The following is a 17,601-nucleotide window of genomic DNA, read 5'->3' as shown; positions in this document are numbered from 1 at the left end:
AAGGAGAGGGCATCAGAAGTCTCACTGAGAGCAGAACTCTCAGTATTAGGTAAACAAAAGGTGTTTACCTGATACTCCCCTTTTCCTTAGATGGAATTACTGGAGCCTTTTAGTTTACAGAAGATTGAACTCAAACTGCCTTATAGCCCATTGGGAGCAGAAGGGGATAACCTAAAGCAAAAGGTCTGGGTTTAGAATAAGGAATTAATTTTAGCCCTTCTCTCTTCCTCAGTGGCAAGTAATAATTCACCAGTATGCAAAATATTTGGGACGGGCAGTATCTTCTTGACATGTAATGTTGCAGTCATTTCTTGGGTTAAGGACTCTCTTCAGCGTTATTGGACTGCAACTTTGTATCTTACAGATCTACTCACAGCATCTGTTACCTGCTGTTCAATACCTGAACACTGTTCCAAGCCTAATGCTCACTTCTTGCTATATTACCGAAATGAGAGCTCTGAGTTTTGAAATCTTTTAGTAAACTGTTTATGTAAAACTACTTTTTTTTAGAAATGAAGGGTCTGAAACTGTTCAGTGCGAGATTACTGGTAAGTTTGAAAATAGATTTCTTTATTAACAAGTTACTTTTGTCCAAAACTACTTATTGTGATAAAGGATGTGAGCAGTCCTGGAACAATCTGTCTGTTAATGAAGAGAACTGTTGTGTAACTGGGGTTTTTACCCCATAACTGCTTGGCAAGCATCCTGCTGTTGGACCTCAGCTACTTCCTCACAAGACACAGACAAATATACCCTAAAATAAGTTTTCATCATAGTCGGCTGTATTTGTGTTCTATCCACACTCAGTTACTGATACATGTAGAGTAAGTTCACAGATCCCATTTCCTACGATCCTGAACTCAATGGATGCAATACTTTTTTCTCTTAAAAGGGATGGACACTTTGCTTCATGCCCCAATCCAAACACCGGTGCAGCAGACTGAGGTATGTGAATACATTTACTCTTTCATGCTGAGAATATTTGGGTCCAAAAATCTATTACTTCCTACACAAATGAATGCAAGAGGCCTAACCAACAAAGATGAAAATACAACTTAAAATGTAAATGAGTTACTGAACAAACAGGATCTTTGTTCATAATTCTCTTGGGAAGAGAAAAATGTTCAGACTTTCTTCCAAGTATTTCCCTCCAATCTGATGAATATCATACTGTGATACTGCAGACTTCTACTTTAAAGTAGCTTGTTAATTTCAGCATTAGAGGGAGCATCTCCATTATTTCTAGTTGTGATCTCGGGGTATGCAGAAGAGACTTTTGTGCCAACCGCCTTTTCATAGCTGGGAGAGCTCACCCATGCTTTTCTCATCTAGTGATATTCCTTTAAAGATGGAGGTAAGAATAGATACATTATCCCTATGGCCACTGCAACATTCCAGAAAGATAGTAAACAGTTGGTGTTTGAGCATGTCTCTGTAGTTTTCCCTACTGACTCAGGCAGTGAAAAATCCAACCTTGCAGCTAATATTTTTGTAGTCCTGGTCATGTAAATCATTGAGCTTGTGTGTTCTTACACTTCACTCATGGATCCTGGGAGCATGTAATCCAGTGTTGTGGAACATGCTCGTACTTCTTTTTTTTTCCAGACAGGCATTTGCCAAGATACTTGCTGCTGTTGCAATGCCCTTTGGCTTTTTCTAGACTAGGATTTAAAGATGTTATCTAATACAAGCTAACTAAAATGTTCTAAAGTCTAGTGTAGACAAGGCAGTGTATACCTTAACACAGGGATCTCAAACTCAAATCACAGCTGTTTGGCAGCGGGAAGCACTGGGAGGTAGGTGGAGGAGCGGGGCGGGCGGTGACGGGAGCTTGGCTGCCTATGGCAGCCCGCAGGAAATAACTCCACGGGCAATGTGTTTGAGACCCCTGCCTTAACACATGCTAAACTGGTCAAGTTAAAGCCTAGGCTCCTGATCGTTTTAGAAAAGTCCAAACAGGTCATGCTTCTTCAAGCATACTGCTTATTGCATAAAATAATTGTACTTTAAATAAAGTGTATAGAATATTTTCCCTTGATCTACACTTTATAAAATATGAGGACCCTGGTCAATTGTGGATCATTATTGGTCAATTTTCTTTCACTATGTTAGATTGGTTGAGCCTGTCTAAATCTTTTCTTCATTCTCGTCTTGGTTGTGGGAAAAAGAATTGTATAACTTCCAGATCCCATTGCTTATATGAGCATACATGTACCAGCAACAAGGGAGGGCTTTGATTGCAGCCAAGAAGAAAGGATTAGGCCACAACATATAACTAGAAAGAAAAATGGAACATTTTTGATCCATAAGTGACCCAACTTTATGAATAAGGATCAGTGATCCAGCCATAATCTAAGCAAGATAGATCCAACATATCAGAAGTTTATATATCGCTGTAAAGTTCTGAAGTAAACTCTAACTCTAAAATGTTACATAGCATTATGCTGTAATTATGGAGCCCTGTCTCTTTCCTTGAAGGTGGGTAAGCTTTCATTTTTAGCTAAAGCTGTGTCTATTTACTGCTCACCTAGAAGGTCAGATACAAGTGATAGTCTGTATTTTTAAATAAATAAATAAAACTGGTCTTTAGCTCACTTTAATTGAGCCATGTATTAACCAGAATAATTGGTTTAGCGCTTCTTGTATATGTCAGTAACTGTCATTTCCTGTTCTTTATTAGTGGCATGATACAGACAACAATCAAACGAATAGAAATGACAGAACACTTATCTTTTTGGATGAAAATGAAATGGATATGACAGCTAGTCACACTGCAGTGATCACACGTAACCTTAAAAGCAATGAAGAAATTGACAAACCTAGGAAAATAGACATCAAATCATTTTTAGCTGGGTTAACATCTAAAAATGAAGGGCCAGAAATGAACAAGGAATTTCGTTTTTTCTGTGATCCTACAGAGGCAAATTATGCATGTCCGTCTCTTCAACAGAAGCCAGACTTTGAGCCAGTAAAGAAAATAGATTTCAGTGAATTCTTGACAAGTCTGAAGTCAAGTGAAATGTTTGTCAACCCCACTCTTGAAGGACCTGACAAGGAGAACCTGTTTTTTGTCCCTTCACAACTTCCAGAAACTAGTACATTTTCTCCAGTGGAGTGTGTATATTCCCTTGCACAAGAGAACACCAGCAGTGTGACTAGAATCTTCAGTGGACAAGATGATGGGATGGATATTACAAAGTGTCACGTATCTAACATTAATACCATGTTCCCCAATACTTGTGAGGCCATATCAAAGAAATTAGAATGTGATGATGTTACTGTGGCTTGTGGAGATATGGATATGACGGCCAGCCAAACTGTAAAAATGTCCCTCTCCAAAAATAACACATTCAACACTGAGAAACAAAGTCAGACCATCAGAATGGATTTATCATCCAGTTTTGTTGCTGACCAATCTAGATTAAAGAGAACATCTAACCATCAATTGATTGTTCCACAGGACCCCCAAAGGTGTGTTGAAAAGAAAACTGTAAGTGTAGAAGATGAGGAAGGTATTACTCGAAGCCATACTATCTTGATAGACAATCACAAAGCATCACAAACCTCTAATCAAGGTTGCAGAACAAAGACTGTGGTTCCTGGATGTGTTTCTTTTGAGCCTATCTTCCATGGTGATAAAACCATTGTCTTTTCCAGTTGTAATGATATGGAAGTTACTGGGAATTGTACATTTGTAAACTATAATGAAACTTCCAAGGCAATTGGCAAGTCTTATTATGAAGCTTTTCAAAAACAAGAAAATGCCATCTCTTTGCTAATGGAAAATACAGTTTCAAGAGATGATGACATGAACGTTACAAAATGTCAAATAACTTCAGATAATCAAGTTCTCAGGCAATGTAAAAACAATGCACACACAATATCTTCTGTGCCAGATAACGGAAGTGAAAAAGGGATCCAAAATCACAGAGCTGCTTCTGAGACTCTGGGTCTAAATTCAAGTGCAAATCCTGGTTCTTGGACTTCTAAGGGCACATTTCAACACAGCACAGTGACCCCTCTGCTCGTTTCACGGCCATGTGACAAAACAATAGTCTTCTCAGGGGAAGATATGGGCTTGACTAGAAGTTATATTGCCAAGGATGTCGAAAAGGGCATTGCAAGTCAACTTCCCCCTGTCTCTGCTGGTATGTCCACCTCTGTGAAATTCAAACCTCAAATTTTTGGTAACAAATCTAGCTCTTCTAATTTAAATGAGCAGGAAGAAATGGAAATAACTAAATGTCATGCTGTAGTCATTGACCATCAAAACACTGGAATAACTACAAGCCAACAACAAATGCAGCCTAAAACTATTCCAGGAGAGAACTGGAACAACGAAGTGAATGAAGCTGTAAGTCTTCTAAACCTTGACAAGGAATATCCTCTTTCAGGAATGGGTGATCACATAGATATTAAAAGAAGCCATCCCAATCCCAAAACCATTATTTTTTCATCACAAGAGCAAGAGATGGAAGTCAGTAAAAGCCACACCATTGCCAGCAACAACTGTGTGCTGAAACCTTTGCAAAGACAAAACTGTGAAATATCTCAACAATTGAGGAGAAGCCTAGTCAACCCTTCACTTGCCTATACTAACGACAAAACTGTTGTTTTTCCAGATAATCAAAGTATGGATATAACCAGAAATCATACTGCTGTTCTTGACTTTGCTCCTATTCTAGTAGCACAAGAATATGAGAGTACACATACTCAGAACAATGTAATATCTAAACCACAACAACTACAAAATAAGACCCTCTTATTTTCTGATGGTTCTGATATAGATATTACTAGAAGTCAGACTGCGGCAATAGAATGTGGGAGTCTCGGAATGAACTCAAATCAAAAGAATGACACTCCTGGAAATAACCAAATTCCAGCCCTTGCTGCTCCAAGATTTGCTTTCACTTCTGGTGATGAGACCCTTCCCTCTGATATTAAAGGAAATGTGCATTTTGGGAAGACAGCAGGAATACACATTGACTCAAATTCTGAATTGCAACAGCAAAGCCATACTATGGCAGCATTAAACAAGGTACTGTCAAACACTGCAAATTCTGAGAGACTTTCTTCAACTAGTAAAGCAGCTTCACTTTCTTCAAAACAGGACTTCATTAAAACAGCCAGAACATCAATGCCAGATACAAAAAATTCACAGATGGCTTCTCTTTTGGAAAAGTCAGTTGTGTTTTTCTCTGAAGAAAATATGGATTTGACTGGTAGCTGTGTAGTAAATGTTCCTGATACAGTTTTAACGGAAAGAAAAGATACTTTATTTCCAAAGAAAAAGGACTTGACCTCATGCCCTACCATTATAGCTGCAGATAGTGTGCAGCAACAAGGATGTGACCAGTGCCCCTTGATATATGGCAAGAAGACGTTAAGCAACAATGGCTTAAAGCCATTGTTTCTTTCAAATGAGAAGACTGTCATATTTTCAGTGGATGATGATATGGAGATGACTAAAAGTCACACCATGGCATCAGACAATAAAATTTACCTACAAGGCGAGAGTTCAAGTAATGTAATACCCTTAATTCCTGCAGATAAAACTGTTGTATTTACATACAATGATGACATGGAAATAACTAGACCCAACACTGTTGTAATTGATAAACCTATGGAAAAGGCTGCATCCCAGACTGTGCCAGAACTAGGTAAAGGGACTGGAAGGAAAAGTCTGATTGGATCAACTAGTGAAAAGACTGTTGTGTTTTCACTGCGTGGTGAGAATGACATGGAGATCACAAAGAGCCATATAGCAGCAATAAACAGTGAAATTGCCTCACAAGGTGAGAGAGCACCTCAAACCCAGTCTGTAGTTCATGGAGATAAAATGGTGTTTATGTTTAATCAGGATGATTTGGAAATAACTGAATCTCACACTATTGATAAAACTATGGAAAGGGTCATGCATGTGGATAGATTAAAACTGGATAAATGGGTTGGACAGGAAGCTTTTTCAAATAGCAAAACAGTTGTGTTTGCGATGGGTGATGACATGGAGACCACTAAAATCCATACAGTGTCCTCAGATGATGATATTGCCCTACAAGGTGGACAAACCACCCACGTTGGTCCTGTACTTCCTGTTAATGAAACCATTGTGTTTACATGTAACCAGGATAAGATGGATATCACTGCATCTCACACTGTTGATATTAATAGTAATAATCTTAAAGGATCTGAGAACCAAGAAGTGTCAAGTAAAAACCACCAGCAGCAGAATTTATGTAGAACATTGGCCCCTACATGTGGAGAGAAAATGTATTTTATGCACGTAGAAGATTTAGATAAGGGATGCCACTCAGATTTTAGGGACAAACATGGCCTGGATTTCCCTGCTTTGTCAGTTTTAGTATTTCCCTATAAAAAGGAAGAAACAGATACACTCAAAATCCACAATGTTGCCACGGAAAAGTCCATTGGTCCTGTCACTCTGCCACTTCCTGAAGTCACTTTGGATATTGTTCAGGAACCACAGAATGTTATTAACCTTTCCAAGGGCAACTCAAGTTCTGTATACTGCAAGGATCTGAAAAAACAAGTAAAACTTAAATCAAAGAGAGTGTCTTTCAAGCTTCCAGAGAACCAGATAGAATCCTCGACTTACAAGATTGAAAGTCAAAGAAAAGAAGTTGCTGAGAATAGCCTCTTGGATTGTGATGGAGAAAATGATAATGGTGTGTCTCGGGTTCAAATTCCAGTCCAGCAATCTCACTTATTTAAGGAGATCACTGATAGTTTGAACAGGGGTGCAGTTAATATGTTGGATACTGGTAGTATAGACTTGAAAGATGATCCAGGGAAGTTGACTTCATCTAGACATGGACGCAGATCCACAGAGTTAGACATTGATGGAGCAGACACTGTTATACTTTCTTACAAAGAGACTAAGGAAAATGAGGGAGTGTCTGCTGAATGGGAAAAACTTACAAAAGATTCCCAAAAAGACTCCCAAAAAGACTCTGAACAGATTAAGCAATTCTCCCAAGTCAATGACATTCCTGCAGAACAAGTAGATCCCAGCCTTGTGTCTGAATTATCAGGTATTGTTAACATTTGTTCAAGGCTGAAAAATTGTAGAAGGAAGTCAGAAGTTGTCCCATTCTCTCAAACTGCTGCTGTCTCTAACCTTGCTGACAATTTTCCCAAATTGGCGACACAGCCAGAAGATCCTTTGAGCTTAGGAAAAGATGTTGAAAAGGAGTCCATTAATGCATTTTATATCAAAGAAGAGGAAAATATATATTTTGAAACTGGAGATGCACCCCTAGACACAACACATACAGATAAATGTCAAGTGAGAAAGCTACCCCTAGGTATCTTCTTGCCTAAATTGCCAAACAAAAGAAATTCCACTGTTCCAAGTGTAGAAGACCTCAATGCCAAATCAGTGGGTGGAGTAGAAGCTCAGGTTCCAGAAATAAATTTAGTCACCAGCAAAACCTCTGACAACATTTATCCCATTGGAAGGCAGATCTTGAGCCCTTCTCAGTATATAGATGAGGAACTGCTTCCTACATGCCCAGAGGAAATGGATTCAGTTGAGATTATAAATGGGCCCCTTGATGGAACCTGTAAAGAGATGAATAAAAAAGAGATCTTTCACAATAAAAGCTGTCCATTAGAGGAGCAAGAAACTTGCAGCAACCAGAAGAGAGCTTGGGAACAAGAGGAAGAGGAACTCCAGAAAGGAAAGAAGATCAAGAGGGCTGAGAGCTGGGATGGAGATACCACAACAGAACAGCGGGTGAGCCTAATTACTCAGTAATCAGAATGTGGTCAGCTGTCCCCAGGGCTTTGATTTCATTCTGCCTAAATTATAGGTGTGTGAATTAAAAAGTTTTAGTGTAGTCTTTACTCCTTGGGATTCTCTCAGTCACCAGTTCATTAATGATCATGGTTCTCTGCCTTTCCCCACTATCTTTCCTGTCTCTTGCCAGAGCTACAAAATAAATTGATGTGTGGAACTCACTTCTGAAGTGAGAGGAATTTGGGACAACAGAGTACTGATTTTCATGCCAGTTTTAAAGCACCCACCCTTAATAGTTTCATGCTAATTCTTTCCTTGACATGTGTTCATAGTCATCAGACCATTCGACAAGGTCACATTGCTTCATTTGCTTTCCCCTACAGACCCAAACTTAGCAACCCTTGTATTGCTAGTAAGAAAGATGGAGCAGGATGTTGTTAATACTTAGAATTATGACCTGTTCTCTAGCAGAATATTTAATTTCATCCCTGCCAAATGCACAGGCAACCTTAATTCTAGCATTTTTCAGTGCCTGAATTTGCACCCTTAATAATGTTCTTTGTGTGTAATAGAGATTTAATTTAAACTGATTCCTTATCCTGTCTTAAATTGAATTGGAGGTGTCCACACAGGGTTTTGCACAGATTTAATTAAATCTGTTTAAAATCATACCTTGAGTTAAACCACCGTGCAACTTTGAATGAAAACAAGGAATAAGATATTGTCCTTGTCCTGAATAGCTTTAGCTGAGATAAGGCTCAACAAGTGAGGGACAAACAGCAGGAAGAAGGGATAGGGAGAACAAGGATAACAATAGTGAGGTCATGTGGTTATATAGACTAGTCATGAGTCATGCCTTTGTTTGGCTCTTTTTAATCCCTTAGCTTTTTCTATTTCTTTATTTGTAATTCCTTTGCCCTACTTCTATTTTTATAACTTTGCCTGGCTCTTTTCTAAAATTATATTTTTTAATTCCTTAAACTATTTCTATAATGAGAGCAGGTGGGAGGTATGAAACAGCAGACAAACAGCAAAAGTTTGCATTAGCAACTGCATACAAAACAAGAGGCAACTGACTGGTTGTCCTTGGAGGAGTGATGTTCTGGAGTGGAACTGAACTGGGCTTTTACTTCACAAAGAGTGGTGAGAATGTCCAAAAGCTGGAAAGGTGACTGCAGTCCCACCTGCCAGAAGAGCTGGGAGTTAGACAGGTGGCTGGTATGGCCTTATAGTGGGATGCCCTACTATTTAGTATATATAAATAGGGCCCTACCAAATTCTCGGCCATGAAGAATGCATCATGGACCATGAAATCTGGTCTTTTGTGTGCTTTTACCCTATATTATACAGATTTCATGGGGGAGACCAGCGTTTCTCAAAATGGCGGTCCTGATCCAAAAGGGAGTTGCAGGGGGGTCACAGTATTGCCAACCTTACTTCTGTGTTGCCTTCTAGAGCTGGGCAGCTGGAGAGTGGTGGCTGCTGACTGAGTGCCCAGCTCTGCAGGCAGCAGCGCAGAAGTAAAGGTGGCAATACCATACCATGCCATCTTTACTTTTGCGCTGCTGCTGGCAGTGGATCTGCCTTCAGATTTGGGCTCCCGGCCAGCAGGCGCTGCTCTTCAGCTGCCCAGCTCTGAAGGCACAGAAGTAAGGGTAGCAGTACTGCGACCCCCCACACACACTTCCTTTTTGGGTCAAGACTCGTATAATTCCAACACCATGAAATTTCAGATTTAAATAGCTGAAAGCATGAAATTTATTATTTTTAAAATCATATGATTGTGAAATTGAACCAAATGGACCGTGAATTTGGTAGGGCCCTACATATAAATATGCAGAAGCTAAACATGATTTGCTATTGAAAGTAACAATGTAGCTGTTGTATAGCAAGTGTCCTAATAAATATGTTTGTTTGATTTCAGGCTACCTCCAGTATCATTTTATCTCATACCCAAGTAGAAACTCATGAGGGTGAAAATCCTCCAAGTCTATCAGCTAAAAGCCTGGAGAGGAGCAACTCTAGCAACAGCAGCAGTCTGGATTCTCTTAAAGCTGACACAGATCTTAGCAGTAAGACTCTCTTGGCAGTATTCACCTAAAACTGTTAACTTATTTCGGTTTTAATCAGCTCAGTAGATAAGGGTCTCTTACCAGCATTTATTTTCTCTGGGGATGTTGCATGTCATGTAAGCGCTGTATGGTAATATGTATTAATCTTTTTCAGTTAAGATAGCTCTTCGATTCTGTGGATGAGTACAAATTGTAATGGCATTTTTCCTAAGAAGTGATTTAGAAAAAGCAGACTCTTGTTACCAGTTGAAGGAAGGCCTGCAATAATATTTCTCTGTCCTCACCAGAAATGGTGGTTGTATTCATAATAGAGAGGCTCAGGTGTCACAGATCAATTGAGATGATACAAGTGAGAGTAATGGAATGTATAACAGAGAGAACTGAAGAAAATACAGCTAAGTTTATTTCATTTGATTATTCAGACAAATAAGATTTGAAAGTTGGAAATATACTTTGAACAGAAAATCAAATTAAAATGTAATTTAAAAACAAAAACAGCCTTGAAATTTGAGAAAGGTGGATTTAAGATTCATAAGCAACTTAACTCTGATCCCATAACCCTTTTCACCACCAGCCTAATAAGTCATGTGAATAATATTCGAATGATATTAGGATATATTTCTAAACATTAGAAACTTCATATCATTAACTACTAATGAACTTCCCTATTACCTCAAATTTCCCCAGCAGTATTTCTTTGGCTGCTAAGCCCTTGTCTACACTGTAAACTTACATCAGTATAACTACATTACTGAGGGGTGTGGAAAATCCACAGCCCTGAGCAACACAGTTATACCAGCCTAACTCCCAGTGTAGACAGCGCTATGTCAACGGGAGGGCTTCTCCTGTCAACATAACTACTGCCTCTCAGGGAAGTGGAGTACCTATGCCGATGGGAGAAGCTCTGCCTTTGGCATAGGTAGTGTCTTCACTAAGCCCTAAAGTGGTGCATCTGCATCGCTGTAGTACCGTATGTGTAGAGAAGTTCTGAGTAAGCATATTTTTTAGGCAGAAAAAGCATTGTTCATATGGTGTGAAGGTCAAACTCTGAACTGTATGAAAATTGTTCTTATAATCTGAACTGGTATGGACCTACAGTCATGACTTCATAAAGTTTTATTTTTGAACTGCAGCAATCTCCTTTCTCTCTAGTGCAGCGAAGCAGTCAGATGGAGACTCAGCTTCTCATGGACAGTATTTGTGAACAGAATTTATTTGAGGTATGTAGGTATCTAAAAGGCCATTAATTTTTTTCCTAATAAGAGATATATTGCCTGTCTTCTCTTTAGATACTCTTTTGCATGCACTCTTGCTAATGAGCATACTCTAATAATTGATGTGTACACTTTATTCACTCTGTAGAAATTTCAGGATGGTGTTATCACAGTAGGGGAGTTTTTTACACTTCTCCAGGTCCATATTCTAATTCAGAAGCCCCGGCAGAGTCATCTTCCAGCCAATGTGAGTATCTAACCTCTCAAACGCATACTCATCACTGCCACTTAAAATGTATTTATTTCAATTATTTTATAGAATCTGACTAAAGACAGTTAAAGAAATTGAGTTGTAAAGATCTTTGTTACCAGGCCCACAGACTAACCAGCCTCCTTCCCTTTCCCCCAGTTTACTTCTGAATAAATCTGGACAGTTTATTTTCCAGCCCTGTAGATCAGAGCGCTTCAGAATTATTACACACGAAGGGCTTATCTACATGAACGCTTAGTTTGTGGCATGCCAGGGTGTGAATCTACCCCTGCTAGCCTGCTGCGCACTAAGTATCTGTGTGGGCCCTTCTAACGTGCACTAGTAGTTCTTTTGTATGCATATATCCTGTACTCTGCTTTGAAACTGGCTTTGTAAATATATTCTGTAGTGCAGCTTCTAATTGGTAAAATGGCTCGTCTAATAGTCCAATTACATTGGGGCTCGTCTAATAGTCCAATTTCTGTTTCTGATTTCTTCCTTGTGCCAATAGGAACTGCTCGTTGTGCCAGAGATGATGCACACAGCACTCCTGGAAAGTGGGAACATTTAGCTTCTTATAACAGCAATCTCTGTCTAGCTTAGGAGTAGCTTAGGGTTAGGGTAGTGCAGGGGTGATGGGCATAGGAGGGAGATAAAGGTGCTCTCTGGCTGCCCAGCCAGTGCTTTGGCAGGTCATCCTCCGCAGCCCTCTAGAGCAGTGGTCTCCAAACTTCTTGGCTCGCACACCCCCCGAGTGACCCGCCGCAGGCGGGCCACTGACGGAAGAAGACCAGAAGACCAGCTGCAGGTGGGCTGCTGGAGGGGAACACCAGTGGTGGACGTGCAGAGCTGCTGCCGAAGAAAAAAAACTGTGGAGCGCCGTCCGGCGGCGCTATTGCTGCCGCGCACCCTCTGGGATAATCTCGCGCACCCCAGTTTGGAGACCACTGCCCTAGAGGACTGTGGGGTGGGGGGAGGAGCAATGATAGCAGGTGCTCCATGACTCCAGATCAGTTTCCCCAGATGGGCGCAGGAGGGGGTGCAAGGGTTAGGGGTAAAGGGGGCACAGTGCAGGGGTTAGGGGTGCAGGAGGTTGGTGCAAGGGTTAGGAGTGTTGGAGGTTGGTGCAGGGGTTACGGGCACAGATGGGGGTGAAGTTGTTCTTCAGCTGCCTAGCCAGTGCTTAATTTGTGCTGTATCAGGTCAGTTGGAGAGGGAAGCAGCTGCTTCTGCAAAGTAAGTCAATATGGCTTCCTGACTTAATTTGCAGAAGTAGCTGCCTCCCTCCCCAATTGATCTGATATGACAATGATGTTGGGAGAGGTTTCCTAAATTGTTTGGCTTCTTAAACTGTGGCAATAGGAGCATGGGCGATTTTGCTACCTGTCTTGATCTATCACCTCCCTTTTCTCTGTACATGTTGGGAGAGGGAATATAGGGTCTGGAAGATGTGGAAGTAGCCTCATAGGCTATGAGCTGAAGACAGCTGCTTCCCTGCCTTTGAGATCCTATATTTAGAGCTCTGCATGGATACAAAATTTGTATCTGCATCCAATCCACAAAAATGGACCGTGGATATCTGCATCCACAGATGCGTATCTCCGCTGATATAAAGCGGTTATACATGGATTTGCAGACTCTAGCCATTTTACTAGTGAATGAACAGTCAACAAAACCAAAAGCTTCCTTCATCCATCCTTGCGTCAAGTTAGAACAGCCTACGTAAATTCTTGTCTATGAATAAAATTTTCAAAAGCATCCAGGGACTTAAGCACTTAGGAGTCTGATTGAAAGTCAGTTGGACTTGGTCTTCTAAGTCACATGGGTGCTTTTGAAAATTGTAGCCTTCATGTTTTACTCTACCAGTTTTCCTGAACTGTAACCTGTCTACAGATACTCTAGGACTGGCCTTTAAGAATAAAAATAATACTTGGCACTCATGTAGCATGCTTCATCCCTAGATCTCAAAGTGCTTCACAAAGGTGAGTAAATTTGAGGTATAGAAGTGATGTGACTTACCTTAAGATGCATGGTAAATTTGGTACAGGATGGAATATAACTCAGCACTTCTAACTCCTCGTGCTGTGCCCTTTCCACTAGGCCATGCTGCCAGCCATAGGAACTTTCTCTCCAATAAAATTTCCGCTAAATAACTACCTTGATCCTGGAACTAATTTCTGGATGTGGATTTGACTTGAAGTTGGTGTTTCTGAAATGCACTCTTGGATTTTTCAGTTTCATTCCTATTTCCCTCTCTAGTATGCAGTAAACACAGCTCCTACTCCAGAAGACCTGATTTTCAGCCAGTACATTTATCGCCCCAAGCTGCAGATTTATGAAGAAGATTGCCAGGTTCTCTCTCAGATGATAGAAGAGTAAGAGAGGGGTTGTTTTTTTTTGTCATTCACAGGGAATGTTAGTTTTTTTGTTTGTTAACCCATCATCTTAGATTTGGCTATATGCAGGATGGCCTGAAGGGAATAATTCCATTATTTTCCAATGGACAGGTGGAAAAAAGTTCAAGACTGTAGTAAGCCTGTTTAATTTTAAACAAGTATCATTTAAACCTATGGGTTAAAGCTGAATGTGGGAAAGTCTTGGTAGGACTTGTGGGTGTGGAGGTGGGTAGAGACAAATCTGCCAACAGTGATTTAATTTGTTCTTTATCTCCTCTGACCTGTAAATGTAACTTAATGTTAGCAGAAGTAAACATTTTTATCAAAGCCGATAGAAGATAGCAAACAGAAGAAAGATCATGGTGGATTATAATCTGCCATTATCTGTTCTAATTCTCCAGAATTTATCAAATTTAAAATACAGACCGTACGATATCCCAGAGACTTAAGTTTTCCTGTTCATGATTGATTCTAGTATCTGATTCTTTAGTCACACTGCAGTTAAACTGCTAAAACAAAATATAGGAAATAGAATGTAAAAGCCATCCTAAAACCTTAACAACCATAACACCAATTCCATTTCCTCCTCCTTTGTTCCCTGAACAACTCTTCCCTGCATGCTCAGCCTTCCCTAAAAAAAAAAAAAAAAAAAAGACAGCTGGGGAAAACATGAGCTTTGCATCATATTCTGTAGGTCATCAAATCTGGGCTTGTGCAGATTTGAGATGGAAATAAATTCCAGGTTGCCTCTTGTTTAAACCAATGGACTGTTAGCTTTATTGTCATGGATAATCTAACACAGTATCTCACAGGAAGAGGCAGTCTCTCAAGTAATCAAGGAAAAAGCCACTTGGGAATTTATAGCTCAAAAACACCACCTTAAACTTCACCTGGAACACAGCTAGTAACCAATGGAGATATCCGAGCAGCAGATGTTTAATGTGCTTTCAGCATGAAAGCAAGCTGCAATTTTCAGATTACTTGAATTTCTAGATTTCATTGCAATAATCCAGCTTCAAGGTGACAAGACTTGATAACCATAGCATGGTCCATATTAAAAAAAAAAAAAAATGGTACAGCCTTTATGCCCCAGGCCGAGGATAAAAATAAAAAAACACTTTTGGTAAATTTTTACATGGATATCCAACAAAATCTCCAAGTTGTGAATAAAACTGTAGGTTTATCCTGTTAATTGGCGTAGGTTCTGATATATTGGGAATTACTTCTGGGTGCCTTACTTATCCTGTAAAAATTATGGATGAAATCTTGGCTCCACTGAAGTCAAAGGCAAAACTCCATTGACTTGAGTGGGGTCAGGATTTCATCTTTAGTCACCTTGATCTCATCCATGCCCCAATCTTAGACACCAAATAAGTCACTGCACTGAACCAGCCAGCCAGATATGGAAATAAATTGAATGACGACAGCATACTGAGGATGTTACCTGCAGCTACTCACTAACTCTCCCAGCAGCCGTACATTAACCTTGAGCAAGAGGAGTATGAATATAAACCTCGGAGATCAGTCAGTCCAGTTAGTTTTACTTCTGAGGAGTTTTTCCTATAAATATAGGAACCACACTTAAGCTGTACCCACAGTACCCATACTATTCACATAGCCACAATAGTACAAATGGAGCGCTGAATTGGGTCGGAAATGCTTCTTTAAGAATAAAGCAGCTATACAGCAGTTAGAAACCAACAGTTCTACTTTCATTCTGATATAGCAGTCTTCATGCATTTAATTCCCTGGACAACAAAAAGAGATTATGCCCATTTATTCTACATAAATTCACGCTTCTGGAGTTTGTTGACCTGTAATTTTGTAACTGGGATTAAAGAATAACATAATTAAGTGTAAAGAAATTGAGGAGATTAAATATTCTGCGAAGACTACCTCCTTCACAATGTGGTCTGTTAGGAATTTTTAATCAAAAGAGGGGTAATATCCAAAAGATAGTGAAAGGGTAGTGAAGGAGTCAGGTCTGACAAGTTAGTCAAAGGCACTGAGTCCTACTTAAAAAAAATACTTACATCTCCATGCTTAGTTAAAACTCAGTGTAGTAGATTTGCATAAAATGCATAACCTCTTGTGTGCTGGCTTATAACAAGACCGTTCTCTGACCTTTTTTCATATTTCAGTTTAAAGTTATGTGCAGGAGTCCAGGATAAACTTTTGGTGGATGTGAATAAGAGCCTCTGGGAGGTGATGAGGACCTTCTCTGACAAAGAGGTAATACCAACTGTTACAGTCTTATTGCATGCAGTTATAAAAACTTGAATGGTGACTGGACATGACTCACTAATTGTGGGACAAAAGGCAAATTGTTATTATAGATCCAAAACTGGCTAGGAGACAGGAAATAAAGAGCTGGAATCAACAATGATTGATTTTCATCATGACAAAAAGTTAACAGCAGAATAGCTAAGAATTGTATATTAAGTCTTGTGCTTTAGTATATTAACAATCTGGAAAAGGGGAGTGAGTTGTAAGGTAGCAAAATTTCATAGGTTCTCAGGCCAGAAGGGACCATTTGGATTATCATGTCTCACTTCTTGTATAACACAGGCTGTAGAACTTCCCCAAAATAATCCCGAGAGTATAGTTTTAGAAAAATATCCAATCTTAATTTTAAAATTGTCAGCGATGGAGAATCCACAGGATCCTTGGTAAATTGTTTTAACAACTTTTTTACTGTTTAACATTGTTTTTTACTGTTTAATTGTTTAACAACTGTTTTACCCCATATTTCTAGTCTGAATTTGTCTAGTTTCAATCTTCAGTTTGAGGGTGATACAAAGTTATTTGGCTTAGTTGAGTTCAGAGAAGACTTAGGAATTTCAGAGGGACCTAACCAAGCTAGGAGAATTGACTACACAATGGCAGATGATGACCAGTGTTGACAAATGCAAAGTAATGAATGTTGGATGGAAAAATTTGAACTACTCATACACCTTTCTGGATTCTAAATTAATTCATCAACTCAGGAAAAGGATCGGCATGTCACTGTACACCATGCAATGAAGAATTCTGCTCAGTGCACTCCTACAGTCAGAAGAGCAAACAAGATGTTAGGATGCGTAACGAATGTTATGGATAAGGCTGTCTGTCTGTCACAGAGGTCATGGAAGTCACGGATTCCGTGAGTTTCCATGACCTCCGTGACTTCTGCAGCGGTCTGTGCTGGCTCAGAGGCTGCTTGAGCCAGGCAGCCCCTGCGCCAGCAGCAGCAGTTTGGGTGTGTGGGAGGGGGCTCAGGGCTGTGGGAGGGGATTGAGGTGCAGGGCGGCGCTTACCTTGGGGAGGGGCTCCCCGGCTCCCACTGGCATGTTCCTGTAGCTCCTAGGACTGAGTAGGGAGCCTAGTAAGGGGTAGGAAGCCCTTCCAGCCCCTCCCCTCCCCCAGCACCAGCAGGGGTCCCAGGCCATGTGCTGCCACTTGAGTCTCCTTCCCCCGCCCCCAACCACCAGCAGGGGTCCTGGGCCACCCGCTCCCTCAGCACCCATGGCCCCCTGGCCCAAGTTTACTGCCTGTGACCTGTCCATGACTTTTACTGAAAATACCCATGACTAAAACGTAGCCTTAGTTATGGATAATACAGAAAAAATTATGCCATTATATAAATCAGTGGGCTGCCTCCCATCTAGAATGCTGTATGCAGCATTGGTCACTCCATCTCAGAAAGGGGTATTAGAGTTGGCAAGGGTTTGGAGAAAGACAATGAAAATGATTAGGGACATGGAAAAATTCTTATATGAAGAAATTGAAAACATTTGGATCTGAAAAAAAAGGGGACAAATAAAAGTATACAAAATAATTAATAGTATTGAGAAAGTAGATCAGGAGCTTCAATGTCTCAATACAAGAACAAGGGGACATTCAATGAAACTGGAACATGGTAAAATCAAAA

General features: G+C 40.2%; 1 protein-coding gene across 1 annotated transcript in view; it reads left to right on the top strand.

Annotated features, from left to right (window-relative positions):
• KNL1 (kinetochore scaffold 1) overlaps window positions 1-17,601 on the top strand; it is a 44,137-nt gene that overhangs the window by 11,338 nt on the left and 15,198 nt on the right. Inside the window, exons 8-15 of the mRNA XM_073348768.1 lie at window positions 511-548; window positions 893-945; window positions 2,681-7,756; window positions 9,684-9,831; window positions 10,984-11,051; window positions 11,194-11,292; window positions 13,555-13,670; window positions 15,833-15,923. Coding sequence (XP_073204869.1) covers window positions 511-548; window positions 893-945; window positions 2,681-7,756; window positions 9,684-9,831; window positions 10,984-11,051; window positions 11,194-11,292; window positions 13,555-13,670; window positions 15,833-15,923 — 5,689 coding nt within the window. The remainder of the gene's footprint in view (window positions 1-510; window positions 549-892; window positions 946-2,680; window positions 7,757-9,683; window positions 9,832-10,983; window positions 11,052-11,193; window positions 11,293-13,554; window positions 13,671-15,832; window positions 15,924-17,601) is intronic.

This window comes from Lepidochelys kempii, chromosome 6, assembly GCF_965140265.1.
Source record: "Lepidochelys kempii isolate rLepKem1 chromosome 6, rLepKem1.hap2, whole genome shotgun sequence".
Lineage (NCBI taxonomy): Eukaryota > Metazoa > Chordata > Testudines > Cheloniidae > Lepidochelys > Lepidochelys kempii.
This window is presented reverse-complemented; position numbering and strand designations above follow the sequence as displayed.